Source organism: Octopus bimaculoides, chromosome 4 (assembly GCF_046866305.1).
Source record: "Octopus bimaculoides isolate indiv1 chromosome 4, ASM4686630v1, whole genome shotgun sequence".
In the NCBI taxonomy this organism is placed as follows: Eukaryota; Metazoa; Mollusca; class Cephalopoda; order Octopoda; family Octopodidae; genus Octopus; species Octopus bimaculoides.
In genome coordinates, this window is record NC_142931.1 from 129,672,517 (window position 1) to 129,692,107 (window position 19,591).

The 19,591-nt window shown below is 32.7% G+C and overlaps 1 protein-coding gene and 1 pseudogene across 2 annotated transcripts in view; one reads left to right on the plus strand and one right to left on the minus strand.

Annotated features, from left to right (window-relative positions):
* Positions 1–1,895, minus strand: part of LOC149136234 (histone-lysine N-methyltransferase SETMAR pseudogene) — a 4,604-nt pseudogene extending 2,709 nt beyond the window's left edge. Inside the window, exon 1 of the transcript XR_016241686.1 lies at positions 1,756–1,895. The product of XR_016241686.1 is annotated as a histone-lysine N-methyltransferase SETMAR pseudogene (transcript). The remainder of the gene's footprint in view (positions 1–1,755) is intronic.
* The window catches only part of LOC106878595 (nicotinamide phosphoribosyltransferase), a 43,070-nt gene that overhangs the window by 10,353 nt on the left and 13,126 nt on the right, over positions 1–19,591 (plus strand). The window contains exons 2-5 of the mRNA XM_014927851.3: positions 5,464–5,694; positions 16,131–16,259; positions 16,990–17,148; positions 18,567–18,697. Coding sequence (XP_014783337.1) covers positions 5,464–5,694; positions 16,131–16,259; positions 16,990–17,148; positions 18,567–18,697 — 650 coding nt within the window. The remainder of the gene's footprint in view (positions 1–5,463; positions 5,695–16,130; positions 16,260–16,989; positions 17,149–18,566; positions 18,698–19,591) is intronic.

A 19,591-nucleotide genomic window follows, 5' to 3' on the forward strand; every position in this document is an offset into this window, starting at 1 on the left:
GTTCGTTTCCCCATCTAGACTTTAAAGAGGCCATAGGCCAACAATCTTGGGGTCTGATGATATGCCATAAAGATACATTTTATGGCGAGAAACCCAGGGTAACCCTATAAACAAGCATTCTCCTGTATAATATATATATATATATATATATATATATATATATATATATATATATATATATATATATATATATATATATATATAAAACTTACTTGCAAGGATGACACGTGCGTTCGATCATGTAATAATACAAATAATATGTGAGTATATGCATGTATATACGTACATGGATGTACATACCTACATCTACATGTATATATAAATGCATATCTGGGTACAGGACGTTACAAAAAAAACGTAGACAAAATGAGAAACAGGACATAAACAGAGCACAGAAGGCACACAGGCCACATCGAGAACATTTCCTTCATCAGCTGCCACCATTCTAAAACTAAGCATGTTTGTCCCCAAAACTTAGCAGTTCGGCAAATGAACCCGATAGAATAAATACAAGGCTTACAAAGAATAAGTCCTGGAGTCGATTTGTTCGATTAAAACCCCCTTAAGGTGGTGCTCCAGCATGGCCACAGTCACACGACTGAAACAAATAAAAGAAAAAGAATAACATTTCAGAACTCTTTGAAGATCTCCAAAATGTAAATGTATTGAATTTAAATGTAACACAAAGAATCTGTAACGAAGCGGTGACGTTTCCGCAAATCAGTAACGTCTGCACTTTAGTTGCTAAACATTGATTATGATATTGTTTGCATTTTCATATCATCAAAAGTAACGGTAGATGAAAGAAGTCGGTGTATGACTATATCTGTCACTATAAAAATAGAAACAGGACGTTTTAAAGCAGGATTTTTCTGATGGCGTTGATGTTTGAATTACATTTATTAGTTAAGTTGTCTGATGCATTAACTTAAAAGACATCTAAGCTAAATGCCGTCTCTCACTGATGACAGAATTAAGTAAAATAAGTAGATCGTCCTGACGCTAACAATTTCTTTTTGACTTTTGGCTATTTATCAAATAATTTCCAATTCCTCCATATTATGTCTCAGAGACCTATTGATTCGTGACAATACCTTCATAATAAGAATCCGTTGATGTTTCATTTCCTGTTTCAAGACTAATCAACTAGATTGCAGTAGTTGTCAAAAGTTCAGGTCGCATCTAATAAAAACTAATGATACATACGTAGCTTAAGAGCTGTGTGGAACGTGTTCATGTGGCTTAAGCATATATCTCAAATATTGGCAACACTTTAATCACAGTGGATTCGTATTCAACACAGATTGAAGCATTTGTATATCCAGATCATACAACTGAAGTAGTAAAAAGTAAATTGAATGAAGTGAAAGGATCGTGCGATGCGAGGTGACGAGAATAGCTCTTTAGTACATCACACGGTCGATACAATAAGTATATGATTTGAATGGCACACATAAGTGCCAGAGGAAAAAAAGGAGACACAACGCGTAGAATGATTAAGAGAAGATCGTGTGCGTCATGTATACAGAATAACAGACAGGCCGTCATGAGAACAAAGGCATGTGTGCGTGTAAGCGTAGATGTATGCGCATGTTAAGAACATATAAGAAGGCCAATGAAGGAGACAGTGAAAGAGTCTATAGCCATCGAAGTGAGAAGAAAGTTCATGTACACAAGAAAGAGAATACCAGTTCGTAGTCAATTGTACACGGTAGTTGAAATACTGTATCGAAAAGTCTCGGCCATGATACTTACTAAACGCAGGTCTGATGACACATAACCTCTGTCTCAGCAAGGTAATTCCATGTAGGGAGCTGAACTCTGGGTTATTTATAAGCTTGTCAAAAAATTCTAGAATATTCTATGCAACATTTCGGTGCGAAAATTAAACCATTCATTTTGTTTCTCACTGCCCTACAAAATGTGACGTTAAATTATGCCAAAACTGATTGGCTAGAAAAAATGTAAGTAAACTGGTTAATATAACTAAATACTGAATTATTAATCACTAGAAGCATTTATCTCTAGTCAATACTGCCAAATATAGTAATATTATTCGCCAGCAGTTTTGACTTTTGCAGTTAAACAGTTCAAGTTCGAATTCAAGAAAGACTATCTATAATAAATTAAAAAGGATGATCGTCTTTTGCAGTTTGTCGCTATTGAGTAATTAGCACCGTTAATTGTTAGAGATACACAATGAATGCCTGTAAGTAAAACACCTTGCGCAATGGTTAATACTTATTCTGCAAATACAGCCTAATGGCGATAGTGTTGATCTTCAAGAAGTGGTTACATAAAGTCCACAAATCAGATCAGAATTGTAGGAAGATGTGAAAAGCCTAATGCTGATAATGTGGTTCTCGTGAATTAGTAGCATCAAGTGCATGGTTTGAACGAAATGTTAAAAGCCTAAGGAGGAAAATATGATAGTTAGGTAGTGATTTGTACATGGCCTAGCTCTCATAGTTTGTTTCCATTATTAAACTCAGCTAACCTACATATTAACTATCAAAACAGCAATTCCAGATGTAGCAGAAATTATTAACACTTCCTCCTATTAGCCTAATTCATTTCTTATATGAAATTTCAGCAAAGACTGAATTGAGCCAACAATCTCGTCTTGACGCTTTGCATTGGCTAAAAACTGGCCAATCAGTGCGGCACCCCAGCAACTTGTCTCGGAAGTTTTATCTCAGCCTATGGTTGTTTTCAAAATCTGTATCATATTTGCAGGCACAGTCTCTAATTGTCATAGCGGACTAACCTAGTATATACGCAACTCTCTCTCTCTCTCAATTTTCACTGACGTTTTTAGCAAAGAACTTCAGTTTCAATTTTAACATACTAGTTGAACATAACCCGGAACTTTTAACTGCATTCTGTTAATAAATGCTTCTACATGAAAAGAATCTATTTTTTAGGAAAGAACATTCGCGAATTTTTGCTGTAAAAACTATTAGATCGATGTGTTTTTAATAAATAAAAAATATCGTATTGCAAATCCATCTTTCCTGCCCTATGGGTAACTTTCAATCGTCCCATTTTCCATCGAGTTAAAAATTTCTTCGTTAAAGTTGTACAAAGCTACAGTTTTCTTTCAGGTTGTTACATTCATTATTTGAATATTGTTATACACGCGAGATTTATAGGGTCGCAGAATAAGTGTTTTTTATTCATTAACGTAATGTCGGGATCCTTTCAGTTTGGCTGCCACTTTTCAATTTTTTCGATTTTTGATCCAATTGGTTTCATATTTGATGTTTTGATGTAGTTTTGTATTGAACTAATTTTGGATCTTTGGGGTTTGACGGGCAACATTTTTTTTTGTAGTGTTTTTGGTACCGAAACACTTTCAAACTTCGAATATTTGTATATTTTGTGGTATAGAACAGATAAAAAATTTGTATTCGAAGTTATTTTATGTAAAAAATTGTCGTATTTCGGTAATTTCAACCAATCACTGACGTCTATTGAGGTGAAAACAATTAATGCCGTAACGGTGTCATGGGATCTTTTCCCTTGAATAAAATTAGTCCCGTTGTTTGTCAACAACTACCCGTGTTACTCTTATTAATGACATCGTTCGTGCGTTTGTACTGGTTTTAGCTTTAGGGTTTTAGGGTTAGGGTTCGGGTTTTAGAGTTAGGGTTAGTTTTAGGATTACGGTTAGGGTTATGATTATTTTTGCCATAACCTTAACTCTAACCCTATAACTCATAACCCTAACCCTAACCCTAACCCCAACCCTAACCCTAAAACCCGAACCCTAAAACCCGAACCCTAACCCTAAAACCCTAAACCTTTACTAGGGAATAATGATATAATTAAACAGGGAATAACACACTTGACACCGAACAGCAGTAACTGTATTCAGGTGAATAGACGTCAGTGATTGGTTGAAATTACAGAAATACGACAACTTTAACATGAAATAACTTGCGATGTACAATTTTTTGTTAAGAAGGTTAAGAGAAGAAGTTGTTTTATATGACACATTCTACTAGTGTCCCAAGTTTGAAAGTGTTTCGTTAAGAAAACAAATGTTGCCCGTCAAACCCCAAAGATCCTTAATTTTTGCTATAAATCTATAAATAACGAGTTAACTTTAAAGTTTAGAAATTTTGGGCAATTTTAATCAGTCGAAAGCCACAGACATATAGCTGCCTGTTTCCATAGTAACAAGCCAAGCTGTTACGGAGCTGCTTACCCACGTAGTCATCTTTCGTTTATTAAATGCTTAAAACATAGGGGGTCGTGATATGTGTTAAAATTAATAGCTAAATAGGCCTTATATCACACACCAAGATATTTTTAGTTAGTTTTTGCATAATCGTATGAATTCTATGTGTAGAATACAAATTCACAAAAATTTTCTGAAAATTCCAAAAATTAAATAAATATATGGCATGCATAAAGCAGAATTCTGCCAATATTTAATTTGTTTATAGTTGACATGTGCAGTCAGGCATAAAATGATAGCTTCCAAATCCTGTTTTCTGACTGGGTAAAAATGATAAAACTTTAAACTTGTGTAACTTTTTTTCAAAAAATTTTCTGGGAAAAGTGAATTAGCCCCTGAGATTCAACATGGAAAATTACATCAATACACCAAATTTTAAAATTTCCACAAGCACAGCCAAACAGAAAAGATCCCAATGTCACATTAAGAAAACAGGAGAGTCAGAAGGGCTAATACTTTAGTGCAGTGTTTTACTCAATTCTTCATTGGTAGTACACAGTTTTAGGTAGACTGCATGTGATAACAAGATCAACCACATTAATTTTTATTTAAATTTTCTTACATTTTTATTATGTCGCATCATTTATTTTTGTATTTGTACACAATAAGAATTTAATGAAACAACATTCATGAAATAAAGAAAATAATAGAGCAGAATGGATTTTCTTTAATATTACTTCTATAATATCATGAAAGTAGTTCATAGTTACTGATGACAAAATAAGTAGAAAGAGTTAAAATTACTGTATATAAGCAACGTGTGTGTTTGTGTATGATTTGACATTATAGTCAAGGTTGCTAGATTTTTATTGAATACGATACTAGCATGCTAAGTAAGAAAAGTGAAAGCGGGAGAGAGATCAACTTTCCTGAGCAGAGAGACAGCTTTGTGTGGATTGCTGAATGGTTCTAGTTAATTTACCTAGAACAATGTAAGTTATGTCATTCATTGGAGTTGTTTGTATATCATATTTGGATAATCTTATGTCTTTATTTACTCATAAAATGTTTGGTAGAAAACTATAACCAATATTATATACTACTATACAATACTGGATAAAATACTGATAACAAAAATACCTCATTCCAGATAACAATTCAAGCAATATAAAATTAATATTAGAGAAACAGAATTACAGAATCATATGCAGTTATTGTGTATATTTTCACTAAGTTGTCATATAGCTTTTGACTAATCTTAATGTTTCTTGCTATTCCAGGTCACTCATCATAAACAATATCCTGAAAATACTACCTTTGTATATTCCTACTTTGAAAGCAGAGGTGGAAAATTTCCAAAGACAGTTTTCTTTGGTTTGCAGTATTTAATAAAGCGATGGCTTGTGGGTCCTGTTGTGACTAAAGAAAAAATTCAAGAAGCTAAAGAAATTTATAATTTACATTTCGGGCAAGATTTATTCAATGAAGAAGGTTGGAACTATATCTTAGAGGTTTGTTATTAAAGTTTGCATATTTTCAGTAGTTACAAATTTCTTGACATTATATATATATCAAAAAGTGTTAAATTTGTAGTATTACTCAATCTAAACAAAATATAATGATAATTTATAATGAAAATAGTGTTTTTCATTGCTTCTGTTATAAATGATTAGTCCAAATGATTGTACTTATGTAAGTAGAAGAGACGAACAATTTGCTTAATTTAAGATAAATTATATTTAATGTGTCACTGTGATTATGTGATGAGAATGAGATTTATCTGTTGATAGTTGATAATGATGAAATATGGTAAAAATTAAGAAAGATTTGGTGGACAAATAAATCTTTGTCATGTATGTCTGAAGGTTATATAAGTTGTTTAACTAATCTATCATAAGATTCTTCAGCATTAGAAGACAAAACTTATGCTGATGTCATTTTGTATCTATGTACAAAATGATAATTTTAGACCAACATAACTGATATGTGAAGATTAATATTTCTTGACTATTCACTTCTGATAGTGAGCTTTGTAGCTGTAATATATAAATTTCCCCCTTTTTATATTATAAAAAGCTCTCCATCTTCACTATTTTGTTATTTTACTTCTTTAGCACAATGCTTCAATTTATAACTACACTGCTCTTGTATAATTAATATTCATAGTTTTATCCTGGGTAGACACTGTCTACCTTATCTAGTTAGAGGAGATGTCCTTAAATAACTACCTACTTTTACCCTCACATAATGATAAAGTTGCCAACAACTACTAGGTATAGTAGCTGGGAAGGCATTTAGCAGTAAAACCCTTGCTAGAAGAAAATCTGGTGACTTTTCTTATTGTTGTGTATGCCATAAGGCAAGAAACCTCGACAGAAGTGAGATGATTTGTGACCAATCCAAGCCATGTGAATATGAAAAAAAGGACATAAAAATGATGGTTATTTATTATTATACAGGAGTATCTACTTCTATTAAAATATTACTCTATACAACTTCTGCTATATAAAATCCTTTAATAAGAGATAAGTAATTTGTAAACCCTTTAAATAGAATAACCCTACATTTGGTACAGTTCCTATTCAAAGGGTTTGCAGAGTGTATAACAATATTGAAAAGCCTAGCTAAACAGTGAAAGCACTTTTCCATACTATAAGGTGGTTACAAATTCTCAGACTATTCAAAGACACTTCTCATCAATAATTGCTTATTGATCTTATCTTAAGTGGCTAAATAAATGTTACTGCTGCAATATTCAGGTGTTTTGTGACAGAGATTTTCATACTTCTCACACTGATTTCCTCACTAAATGTTTAGTATTAAAATCAAATATTAATACATAAATGACTAACTGGAGATTCCACTATGTATTGTGAAAAAGTTGGAATATTTTCTTCGTGTAGCAGCTGCAATTAGTATTTTATTTCCAACTCCATAGCAACGTAAATCCTGATGAGAAAAGCTAATATTAATATTGATTAAATCTAAATGTAGAATTGCCATAACTTTTATTTGACTTAATTCTCTTTATTACAAACCAACTCCTTCCATAAACATAAACACAAAAGAGAAAGTAAATAGGAAGTTTGGATGTTCAAGCTTTTATAAAAGTAATTTGTGCTGTAAATAAAGGTGATTCCAACAGGAAATCAAATGGTCTCAGACTCAGTTCACCCACCAACATTTTATTACTTATTAATGTTTTTAATGAAAAGGTTTGGCTGACTATTATATAGAAATTTCACCTGCTAGTTATTAGTTGAACAAGATATACTAAAGCAAACATTTCTCTATTAATAGCTAAAAACAACAGTTTTCAGAGCAATATTCATGTATATTTATATAATAACACCCACCTACATTTAGATTACGATAGTTATGCATCGACCATGACATACTTATTCCAGTGTGTATTATGGAAAGTTTCTCAAAAGCTGTTCTTCACTCCATGCTTTACCAGTTACACATAATTTAACTGCAGCCAAAAGGATCTCCAGTTGTCATAGAAACCATGCTGGGGAGCCTAGAATTACCTGTGTTCTAAAACTGTATCATTCCAGTTAATATATTATCTTCATGTTGAAAATTATTTATGGGTCTTTCTGTGAAGACATTTGTGTTCTGTTTTATGTGACATACAATAGCATAATAACTAGTTATTCTCAATTAACTAAAATTACTGTCAGGTGATTGACTTTAATATTACCATATATTATTACATCCTAGTCAGTGTCATAGTATTGATAGCCACTTTAGGTTAAACTACATCATTAAGTACCTATTATTTGTAAAAACCCTTTGAAAAAGGTAATATTAATTTCTGTACATTCAGGCAATATATCCACCAAAAAAGTATTAGATGATTGATTTCATTCAAAATTAATATTTGCAAAAATGTGATATTTCAAAATAGATATAATAATTATTAGCCTAAATTGGTTGCTTAATTGGCTGGATTTTTATCCTCTTCAGTTGGTATTTAGTGTATTTCTAGGTACAGCTGTTCCTAAGGTTTAAATCTTTCTGAGGTTTAAATTTCTGTATTGTTGTTATCACTTCATACCTGTTTTTATAGTCATCAAGATATGAATGTTTGTGTTGAATACATGTTGGAATACATGAAAGAAGTTTAGGAAATTATTATTATATTTTTAGACTGTGTAAAAAGTAGGTAGATTTATGAACATGTCAGAAATATCCCAAGTAAAGAAAAATGTACTGTTATATATATTATAGGGAAGAAACTTTGAGTAACTGTCAATAAATACATGGAAATTGTTGTTAAGTATGAGATGATGTAGTTATAATAAATAATCTTTTATGATTATATATAGTGAAGAGATTGAATGATGACTATAGTAAGTGAAGCAGTAAACCTAAAGATAATGATGATGACCAAATAATCCATAATTATGAAGCAACGTGTTCCAAAATTTTTAAGGTGATAGAGAAAAGTAGCTTCATTGGCTTCAAATGTTTCCAGTAGATCAAAGCAGACTTCTACTCTTCTCTCCTTCAAATTACATATCAATTGCCAAGACATTTTCTGAAACCCAAAATATTCCATCATCTTCTGTAAAACATTGTGACCATAGTTCATGGCTTGTGACTCATCCATCTGCACAACTCAGTTCATCCTCTTACCGGTAGTTCAAGCTCGTCACAGTTGATGGTCTCTTACTGTGCAGTGTCTTCAATACTGGTTTCTCCTTCAAACTTCTTCATCCATCTTAAACTACATCATGCCAATTCAGAGTTCATCTATGTCTTCCACACTCATCTCTGAACATAAAAAAAAATCTTACTATCACTTATAAACAACACATACTTCTGTGCAGATAATATCATGCTTCACTGCTTTTTCCATAGACATCATTCATATATAGCTTAGGCACTTCATGCTATGTACACAATACCTCCATGCACATAAACCTCAAAAACATCCTCTAGTAGGTGCATGTCAGCTTGGTCTCACTTAATAGCATTAATGTGCACTCCTTATTAAAGCTTGTACCAGTTGGTACATAATTAAAGCTTGTACCAGTTGGAGTGATCCTTGAATGCTCCCTCTACCACTTAAATGCTGTCTAGGTAAGACCATCTCTGCTTTAGCTATGCTAGTAGTCAATACAACCCCTTAAATACATTTGCCACACTACTTCTTTCTTACTCATGAACAACACACAAAATATATGACCTACATTAACACACAGTCCACATGAACAGTACTTTACAGCTGCTGCAAGCGAAAACAATTCAAGTGATACATAATGGGAATTTTGGATTCTACATAATAATGGAAGTAGTTTGTTTATTTAGTGTTTTACATATTTCTATGTTGGCTTGAGCTGTAATGCTGAGCATATTTTGACGTTAGCATATGAGTTATTGGTATGTCTTTTTATAATTGGTCACCTTCTTTACTGTTTAACAGTCAACCACCTTAAATTTAAAACCACTGAATCAATTATTTTAAAATCAAAGTATATATATATATATATATATATATATATATATATATATATATATATATATATATATTAATGTCTTAAAATTTATTGAGAAACAAATGGCCGCACAACTGATTCAATCCATATTTGTAAGAACTTTCTTCTAATCCTGATGCAAAAAACTGACCAACTTTCCCCTTGATAAACAAAACAGGTTTTACTTTGTCACTGCTATGAAAAGGACATCCTGGTACATGTTCTTTGGTTATTTAGTATTGTGGCCAGCTATTTTGTGTGTGTGTGTGTGTGTGTATGTGTGTGTGCATACACATGAAATAGGTGGTAACACATTCTTGAATAACCAAGAATATACATGTATATATGTATTTATGTGTATATATATATATATATATATATGTATGTATGTGCATATATATATATATATATATATATATATATGTATATATATATATATATATATATATGTTTATATATATATATATATACATATATATATATATATATATATATGCACATACATACATATATATATATATATATATATATATATATATATATATATATATATATATATATATATACATATACATACATATATATATGTTTTTATATATATATATATATTTTTTTTTTTTTTTTTCTTAGAGTCTTGCTAGAAAAACAGGTTATTCTTGTTTTATTGATTTCTGATATTCAAATATTTATTAGTCAGTTTTATTGCACCAATTTTGCTTTTATAAACTAGTAATAAAAGTGATTTGAATTCTTTTTTATTACTGTTGTTACTGATGATATTGGAATAAGCCCATCTAACTTTTCTGTGTTCAATTCATGGTAGAGCGAATTTTACATTTAGTTCTTTCAGAAGTTTTTAAAATAAGAACTTGTAATAGGTGCATGTGTGACTGTGTGGTTAAGAAACTTGATCCCACCCATGTAGTCCTGCATTCACTGTGGTACCTTGGGCCAACCCATACCTTGCAAGCAGATTTGGTACAATGAAACTGAAAGAAACCCATTGTATACACACACACACACAACTTATATACAAACATATATATATATATAAATAAATAAATAAATAAATAAATAAATATATATATATATATATATATATATATATATATATATATATATATATATTTATTTATATACACATATACAGGGCGTCCCAAAAAGATGTATACACACTTTAAATAATCATAAAGTAGGTGTTTATTAAAATACATTTCATTTTCAAAATTTAATAGAATCTATAGACATTATTTTATTGTTTTGTCAATGCTTGTTTTTCAAACTGATGTCCATTTTGGTCCAGGCACTGCTGACAACGCAAAGCAATGGAATTGCAAATATCACGAAACAATTCGTTTGATATTTGTGTGCATTCTAGTTCAATGGCTGCTCTCAAATCAGCGACTGTCACAGGTTTCATAGCATAGACTTTGTCTTTTAGGTATCACCATAAAAAAAAAGTCTAGTGTTGTGAGGTCTGGTGAACACAGAGGGCATTCAATGAAACCCCTTCATCCAATCCACATGTTTGGCAGGATCTCATGAAGGAAGGATCTAACATAGTGATGGTAGTGTGGGGGTGTCCCATCTTGCTGAAAATAAAACTCCTCATCTTCAAAGTCTTCTCTAATGCTTGGCATGACAGACTGTTGCAGCAAGTTCAAGTAAATGGGACCAGTCACAGTAGCATCAAAAAAGAGTGGTCCAATTAATCCTCTTGATGATAAGCCACACCACACTGTAACTCCTGGTAAATTAATAAGGTGTTCCACCATAACATGCGGATTCTCAGGTCCCCAGTATGTGTGCAAATGTGGCGGTTAATTGAACCATTTAATTTAAATGTGGCCTCATCACTCCACACAATCTTTGTTGGAAAGTGTTCATCTTCTACACATCATGCCAAGTACCACTCACAATACTGCACTCTTTGGTCTGGATCATCATCATTAATAGCATGAACTAACCTTGGAATGTAACTTTACCATTGACAATGCTTCAAAATGATTGGACAGACGAATTTGGAATACCTACCTCATGACACGCTTGCCACACAGATTTTCTTGGACTTTAGTGATTCGTTTCCAGTACTCTTTCTTGCTTTGTGTGAGTTGTTGATGTTTGTGGTCTTCTGGAATGCTTCTTGTGGACATTCTGAACAGGTCCATTGGCTTCAAACTTATCTCTAATTCAAGACTTGCACTAAGAATAAAACCAAGGTAAAATTACTACCTGCTTTTATAACAAGTTGATGCTGGTAGTTTATCCTGCCCCACCTCCAACTTTTAGTTCATGTAATTGAAAAAAAAACACATTATTTATGGGATGACCCAATGTGTGTGTGTGTGTGTGTGTGTGTGTGTGTGTGTAATATGTACATATTTATACATGTGCTTGTATGTGCTTGTGTGTCTAGCCTTGACATTATGTAATGGCAGTAAATGGGTATGACTGTCAGACAAGTGATGTTGTTTGTTTCCAGTCATCCATGGAAACATGTCTGGCCATGGGGAAATATTACCTTTCTTGGAAATAGGGCAGGGTTGACAATGAGAGTATCCAGCAGTAGAAAATCTGCCTCAACAAATCTCATCTGACCCATGTAAGCATGGAAAATAATCATTAAATGGTGATGATAATATATAATATTAGATTCTTATTGCTTTTGCAGTAACTGCTAAAGTCAGTTCAGTTTGTCTTAGATCTATATAGGTTAACAACAATAAACGTTTTTCTACAAGTCTTTAGTATCTAGGTGTAACACATTAAAGATGGGGCTATAAATAAATGGGTTCAGGCGGAGAACGTATAAAATCAACCATTCAGATTGTAGGAGTGGTAGGTGAGATAGAAAGATAAATCTTGGCAGTAGTTAAGCTTGTAGAAAGTTGGTGAGTTTATCCAGTAGATGGACTTAAATTGTAAACTAAAATGTGTGTGTGTGGGGGGAGAAATGTTTTGGATGTGTCAGCAACACTTCAGGTAAAACATTCACTAATGCAGTAATGTTAGAACATTGGAAAAATTGCCTGACAGTTTTTGTTCTGTCCTTCTGCATTGTGAGTTCAAATCATACCAAGATCAGCTTTGCCTTTCATTCTTTCAGAGTTGATAAAGTAAAGTACCAATCCAATGTGGTGAGTTGGTGAAACTGTTTGGGGATCTGGCAAAATGCCATTTGGTATTTGTTGCAATTCTCTATATTCTAAGTTCTTGTGTAGTAGACTTAATCTGTCCAGTTTGAAACCAACAACACCAGGTCCATGGATGCTTTTAGGAGAGAATACTGCAAATATTCAAAGTAGGTCTCTGGTTTAAGGATAACTTCCTTCCTTCCTTCATTAGACGTCCTGAAAATTAAGGGTTAGGTGTACTGTACCCCCCCCCCCCTGACTAAGCTGTAAAATATACAACTTTGTATGTAGTGAACATTTGCTAAAAGCTGATGGATTTTCTTGTCCTTAATAAGGGCCTGGAAAATCTTTGTGATACAACTTTGTTTATATTACCTTAGTCTAAATGTCATGAAAGATAGTGAAAGATAGTAAATAATGGAATTTATAGGTTGTGTTGCAGTTTTATCTGTGTGTTGCTCATGGTTAATGAGCAACTGCATGTTGGTCATGACTAATGAAAAGCATTTTAAAAAATAAGTCGGGTGTGATTCAAGATAAATTTGCTTGCTATTTTGCAGGCCAATCAGCTAAATTGTAAGCTACACCATTGGTTCAATTGTATTTCAATTGTTTCTTTATAGATAATATGTGCATATAGTGACTAATATGTTGTGGCTATTTGTGTCATTATTGTTTATCTCTAGATCTGATGACATTCAGAAGATTTATGATCACAGCTGTTTCAGTCATGATTGTTCTGTATTTTATTCAGACATAGTGAATCTAGTATTATGTTATCCAGTATTTGCATTTTAAGGTAGTAAGGTGAGATTTGAAGAAGGTTTGGTCGTCATCTCTAGCAATATAGATTATCACACAGAGGCTCTATTTGTAGTTATGTTTTCTTGGGATGCATAATTTTGATACTCTTGAATGAGACTAGGTTATTCTATTCATGTTTTGAGTTGTTTAGTTTGTTGTTGTTTAGCTCCAGGTTGTTGTTGTTGTTGGCACTCCGTCGCTTACGACGTCGAGGGTTCCACTTGATCCGATCAATGGAACAGCCTGCTCGTGAAATTAACGTGCAGGTGGCTGAGCATTCCACAGACACGTGTACCCTTAATGTAGTTCTCGGGGATATTCAGCGTGACACAGTGTGACAACGCTGACCCTTTGAATTACAGGCACAACAAAAACAGGAAGTAAGAGTGAGAGAAAGTTGTGGTGAAAGCGTAGAGCAGGGTCCGCCACCATCCCCTGCCGGAGCCTCGTGGAGCTTTAGGTGTTTTCGCTCAATAAACACTCACAACGCCCGGTCTGGGAATCAAAACCGCGATCCTATGACCGCGAGTCCACTGCCCTAACCGCTGGGCCATTGCGCCTCCACAGCTCCAGGTAAGCTCTAAACAAATAGGCAGATTTATGAGGTTAGAATTGCTCCAACTGTGACCATCTAGTTTTCTCTCTTTTTTTTGTGTGTGTTGTTTTCAGTAAGTGTATCTAGAGTTACATTATTTGAGTCCATTTTTAAAGATAAGCAGGTTGTGATTTCAGTGAGATTTAGCTGCTATTGAGCAAACCATATAGCTACATTAAAGGCTTCATCACTGGCTCAATTGTGCTTAAAATCTTTTTTCGTGGATAATGAGTGCATCTACTAAGAATTAATGCAGTGTCTGTATATGAGGTCTATTTACTGAGAAAAAAATTCTGAAGTTTATCCTGATGCTGTATAATTTTGTAAACAAACAATGAAAGGTCTTCTGAATCTGATGACTGAGATGTATATATTTACATATCTCTTGCCCCTTTAGTTTACATTATCATCATCCTCATCATCATTTTAATGACTACTTTTCTGTGTTTGCATGGCGATGATATAATTTACTGAGGCAGATCTTCTATAGCCAGATCCGTGCCAGCACCACGTAAAAAGCACCTGTACAAGTGTCACGTTAAAAGCACCTTTGCTGACGTCATGTTAAAAAGCACCTGTGCCAGTGCCATGTTACAAAAAACACCTGTCAAACTTATATTGTGATGATAGGATTGTTTATTTTTAGAATGACACTGTTAACCCTTTTGTTACCATATTTCTGTTGAGAGGCTCTGTATTTCTTTCAATTAATTTTAGATATAACAAAGAATTTAGTAATATAATTTATTATCAAACTAGTGTTAGGAACATAAATTGTGACTAAGGTTTTGTGGAAGATTTTAATTCAGAACTTTTGAAAACAAGACATTTATACTGCCAAGCCAGAGGAGATTTCAGCCGGGTTGGTATCAAAAGGGTTGAGTAAGAATGAGTGGCTGGATCTGGCTAGTTTGAACATTAAACAGGTAGAATATATAGGTCAGACATGGCCAGTTTAATTTCTAAAGGGATAAGTGTTGTTGATAAACACCAAAGCTCTGCATTATCCCCCAGTTATCACTTTAATGCTTAACTACATTTTTACTTTTCATAATATTACTTACTAAGTAAAAATACAAATGGGTAAGTCCCAAAGCAGATACATTTTGGTAATGACTTGACACCTTGACACCCCATGTTTCTGCTTTCAAATCCACTTAAATCAACTTTACTTTCCATCCTTTTATTGTCAATAGTATAAGTACCAGTAATACATTGAAGTAAATAACAATGGACTTTTCTTCTTACCATAAAATATTGGCCATGAACCAATTTAAATGAGAGCTTTATTGTGTAGTGAACCAATAGGGAATCAAAATATAAGACCTGTCATATGTTTGTGTTATGACCAGTACAAGAATGCAAGAACTAAGGTCTATGAGTTTGATGGTTCCCTAACAGAAGAAGATAAGTTAACCACTTCTACAGACAGCTTTAGTGACTTCGTAATGTTTAAGATGTGAAAGGAAAGGTCAGAGACTCATCTTATCTAACTGCCTCAGCAGGAAACAAAGGGATTTTTCTGTCTCTTTATAAATGTTAGATTATATGGTGCCTATGTAAAAAGTAGGATATCATGTGGTCTGGAAACTGGGGTTATGTCATCTGAGTAAAGTAATGATTAGAGATGAATGACAACTTTAGTCTGTTGCAAATTGGACATAGAAACTTTGTGAGAGTGATTTTAAGAATGCAAGTGGGAGACAACTTGCCAAAACTGAAGTGTAAAATGATGAAAATAATGATGACAATGATGATGATGATGATAGCAGCCACAGTGACAATGGCATCAAAAATGATGAAAATGGTGGTGATTATGGTAATTATTAAGATAATCATGATGTGAGAGATAAATTTTGTTGTATTCCTAATTATCATGACTTTTTAAATATGAATACTTATACTTATTTCCTGTTTTGGTATGTTAGGAACATGATGGTCACCTGCCATTACGAATAAAGTCTGTCCCAGAAGGAACTATAATTCCTTACAAGAATGTATTGTTTACTGTCGAAAATACTGACCCAAAATGCTTCTGGCTTACAAACTATTTCGAGGTAATCAGTTATTTTCCTTCTTTTCAAAGTTGAATGCTTCTATAGAAAACATTTATTTTCTTCTTTAATTTTGCAGATATGTTGAAGTTGTACGGTACCATTAATGATAATGATTATAATGATCAGAGAAATTGGAATTGACATGAGGTTTAGAGCATGCTCAAAAAACTGTTCTATTGAGGGCAATGAGGATTTTGAGATTGGTACTTGGGTGTTGAGTATTGTCCATGACACTTACCAAGACTTATAATTCATGGAAAGAAACTCTGAGAGACCTTGTGAGATCTTGTGAGACCTTTGACAACAGGTTACTGTCTGCTCTCACAGAATTAACCGGAGCAAGTAAGATAAAGAGTTCTGGAAAGTAAAATAAAATAAATGATAATGATGATGATAATGATGGTGATGGTGTTGGTGATTATTATTATTATTATTATTATTATTATTATTATTATTATTATTATTATTATTATTATTATTATTATTATCATTATCATCATCATTATTATTATTATTAAACTGAACTAATTGATGCAGTTTTCATGTACATAGAATACAACTGGTTTGATTAGAAACCTTCCCTATAGCATTATAGTATTGGTCTCGTCTTCTTGGATGGGACAGCTATGCCCACTATTATTGCCTCTACGTCCATCATTGCTACTACCACTATATCCACCACCACCACCACCACCACTAGCATCACCACTTTATCTTCTTTTTTTTCCAGACACTCTTAGTTCAAGTTTGGTATCCAATGACCGTAGCTACAAACTCTTACTATCAGAAAGATCTAATTGCTAAATGTATGCAGGAGACAGCAGATGATTTTTCTGGTCTGCCTTACATGCTGCATGATTTTGGTTTCCGTGGGTCAACATCTGTTGAGGTAAGATTTTACTAACTTTCAGTTTTGTTGGCTACTTTAATTCAAACTAAAACAACCTGTAATGTCATCCATGAGATGAGCAATGTGATGCTAAGGAGGATGATCATATGAATTCACTTGTTTCAGAATATTACTGAGATTCGAAATACTGATTCAGATATTAATATGAAATGACTGAACTGACATGGGGATGTAATGAAAATACATGATGCATAATGCATGGAAAAATAATACTGAGAGATGATAGAGGATGCTAATTGCAGGCAACATAGACTATAAGATGTTGGAGTAAAATGATTTCATCAACTGCTGAAGAAGGTCAGATACAAAGAGATTGTTATGAAGAATAAGTAGACATATTTTAAAGATTTTAAAATTAATTTAGGTTTAGAATTCCAGTTTACTGTTCAAATTTATTTGTTCAATGAATGGAGCCAGTGCTTAAAGCCTTAATTACAATATCAGATCAGAGACCAGATTAAATATAGGCAGAGAAAGATTTTATGAAAAATGGTATTCTGAGGAGAAAATATTGAATGAAGTTATTTAGTCTAGAGATCGAGCAATGAGACACAATAGTAGAATGTATAACTGGGAAAAAGTAAGCTTTTCCAATATTTCAAGGAAAAGGTAACCTAGTTATGAAATTTAGAGATAACTATATTGCTTACTATTAGCTTTATAAAACAATATCTGGACATGACTAGTTGATTATGGAGTAATGTCCAATGAAACACAATTTATATATTCTTGGGATTGCCAATATTTTTGATTGGCCAAGTAGAATATTTTGTCATTAATATTTCTGTCTTTCTATTCTGTCATTAATATTGATTTATATAATTATACTGAGAACATATCTTGACATTCATATATTAATGCTAAGGACAAATGAGGTATTTCCTTAAAGCTATTGTTAATATCAAGCTTTTAATCTAATTCATACTGCAGATCACTTCTCTTGGGATTATCAAGGGATATTTAACTGCCAAGCTGGCAGGTTAGGCAACTAACTAGAAAAACCCATGTAGAACTGCTTGAGCAGAACTGACTAAAACTCCTAGGTAACAATGAAATCAACACCAATTACAACAGTAATAACAACATGTGTTGGTTCCAGTTGGCATAGGGTTAGATTTTTCAGCAGCAATCCTGATAACAACTAACATAAGCACACCTCTTAAAGAGCTATCATGCATGGAAAGGTGTAGATATTCTTAGATATCTGAACTGATAAGGCAGACATCAGTAATAGCAGTGTTAACAACTAATGATATTTAACACCAGATTACTTGATAAAGGAACAAAGGGTTGTTTAGTTCCCTACATTTAAAAATATATTTCTGTCTCATATTTCTATTTTTTTTTCTAATTTTTTAAAGTTATTAACAGTAAAAGCTAATATCTTTCATTTTCAGTCAGCAGGTATAGGAGGTGCAGCCCATCTGGTGAATTTTGAAGGGACTGATACGATAGCAGCATTAACAATTGCCAAGAATTTTTATAACTGTGATATTGCTGGATACTCTATTCCTGCTGCAGAACATAGGTAAAATGTATATGACATTTAGTTGTTTTAATTAGAATTACAAACCCTGAAGATGGTAATATTATATATTAAAAATTATTTAACACTTGATACAAATAGGAAAAAGAAAATTAAAATGTGATCAGGTGTCTTGAAAAATATGAACAAAAGTAAATTGATTCATATAATAAGGGGCATAAAAAACCCTAAATATTTACTATAAATACTTAAAATAAAGTACAATCTAGAAACTGACAAAAATGGTTTAGCTAAAGACAAAACACAAAAGTAAAAATTCAACAAAAACACAAATAACACAGACATACAAAAAAAAAAGACTTTTAAAAATGTTAAAACAGAATGAAGAATAATACTGAAAATAAATGGAAAAATGCCTCTCTACCGTCTGCAAGACTGAACAGCAAGTATGTGAGTTAATATAAAGCCTACAATGACTCAAATGTTCTGGCTGGACTAACAATAGAAATGGAAGATCTGATAATGGCTACACAATATTAATAGCTAGGCACAGAACATAATTCAAGGAAGATAAGCAAAGAAGGCTAATGTTAACTATAGATTATGTAATCAACATAAACAATCAACCACGTTGTTTCTGGCAACCTAGTCCTCACAATGACAAATTACATCTACAGACATGATCTGATAAGTAGTTATGTTAATTAGGCAATATGCAGACACTATCATATGGAAACTGAGAATAACTGGTATAAGTATGCTAAGCATATTCCAAACCCAGTATGTGACAATAACATATTCTTGCACATGACTATCAAGACAAATTAAGAAATAAAATAATAATTTTTTTTAGAATTATTCTTTCCAGCTAAAATATTGTAGAAAAAGAAATAAAAACACTACTCATATAGAAAGACATTAAAATGGAAGTAAGCA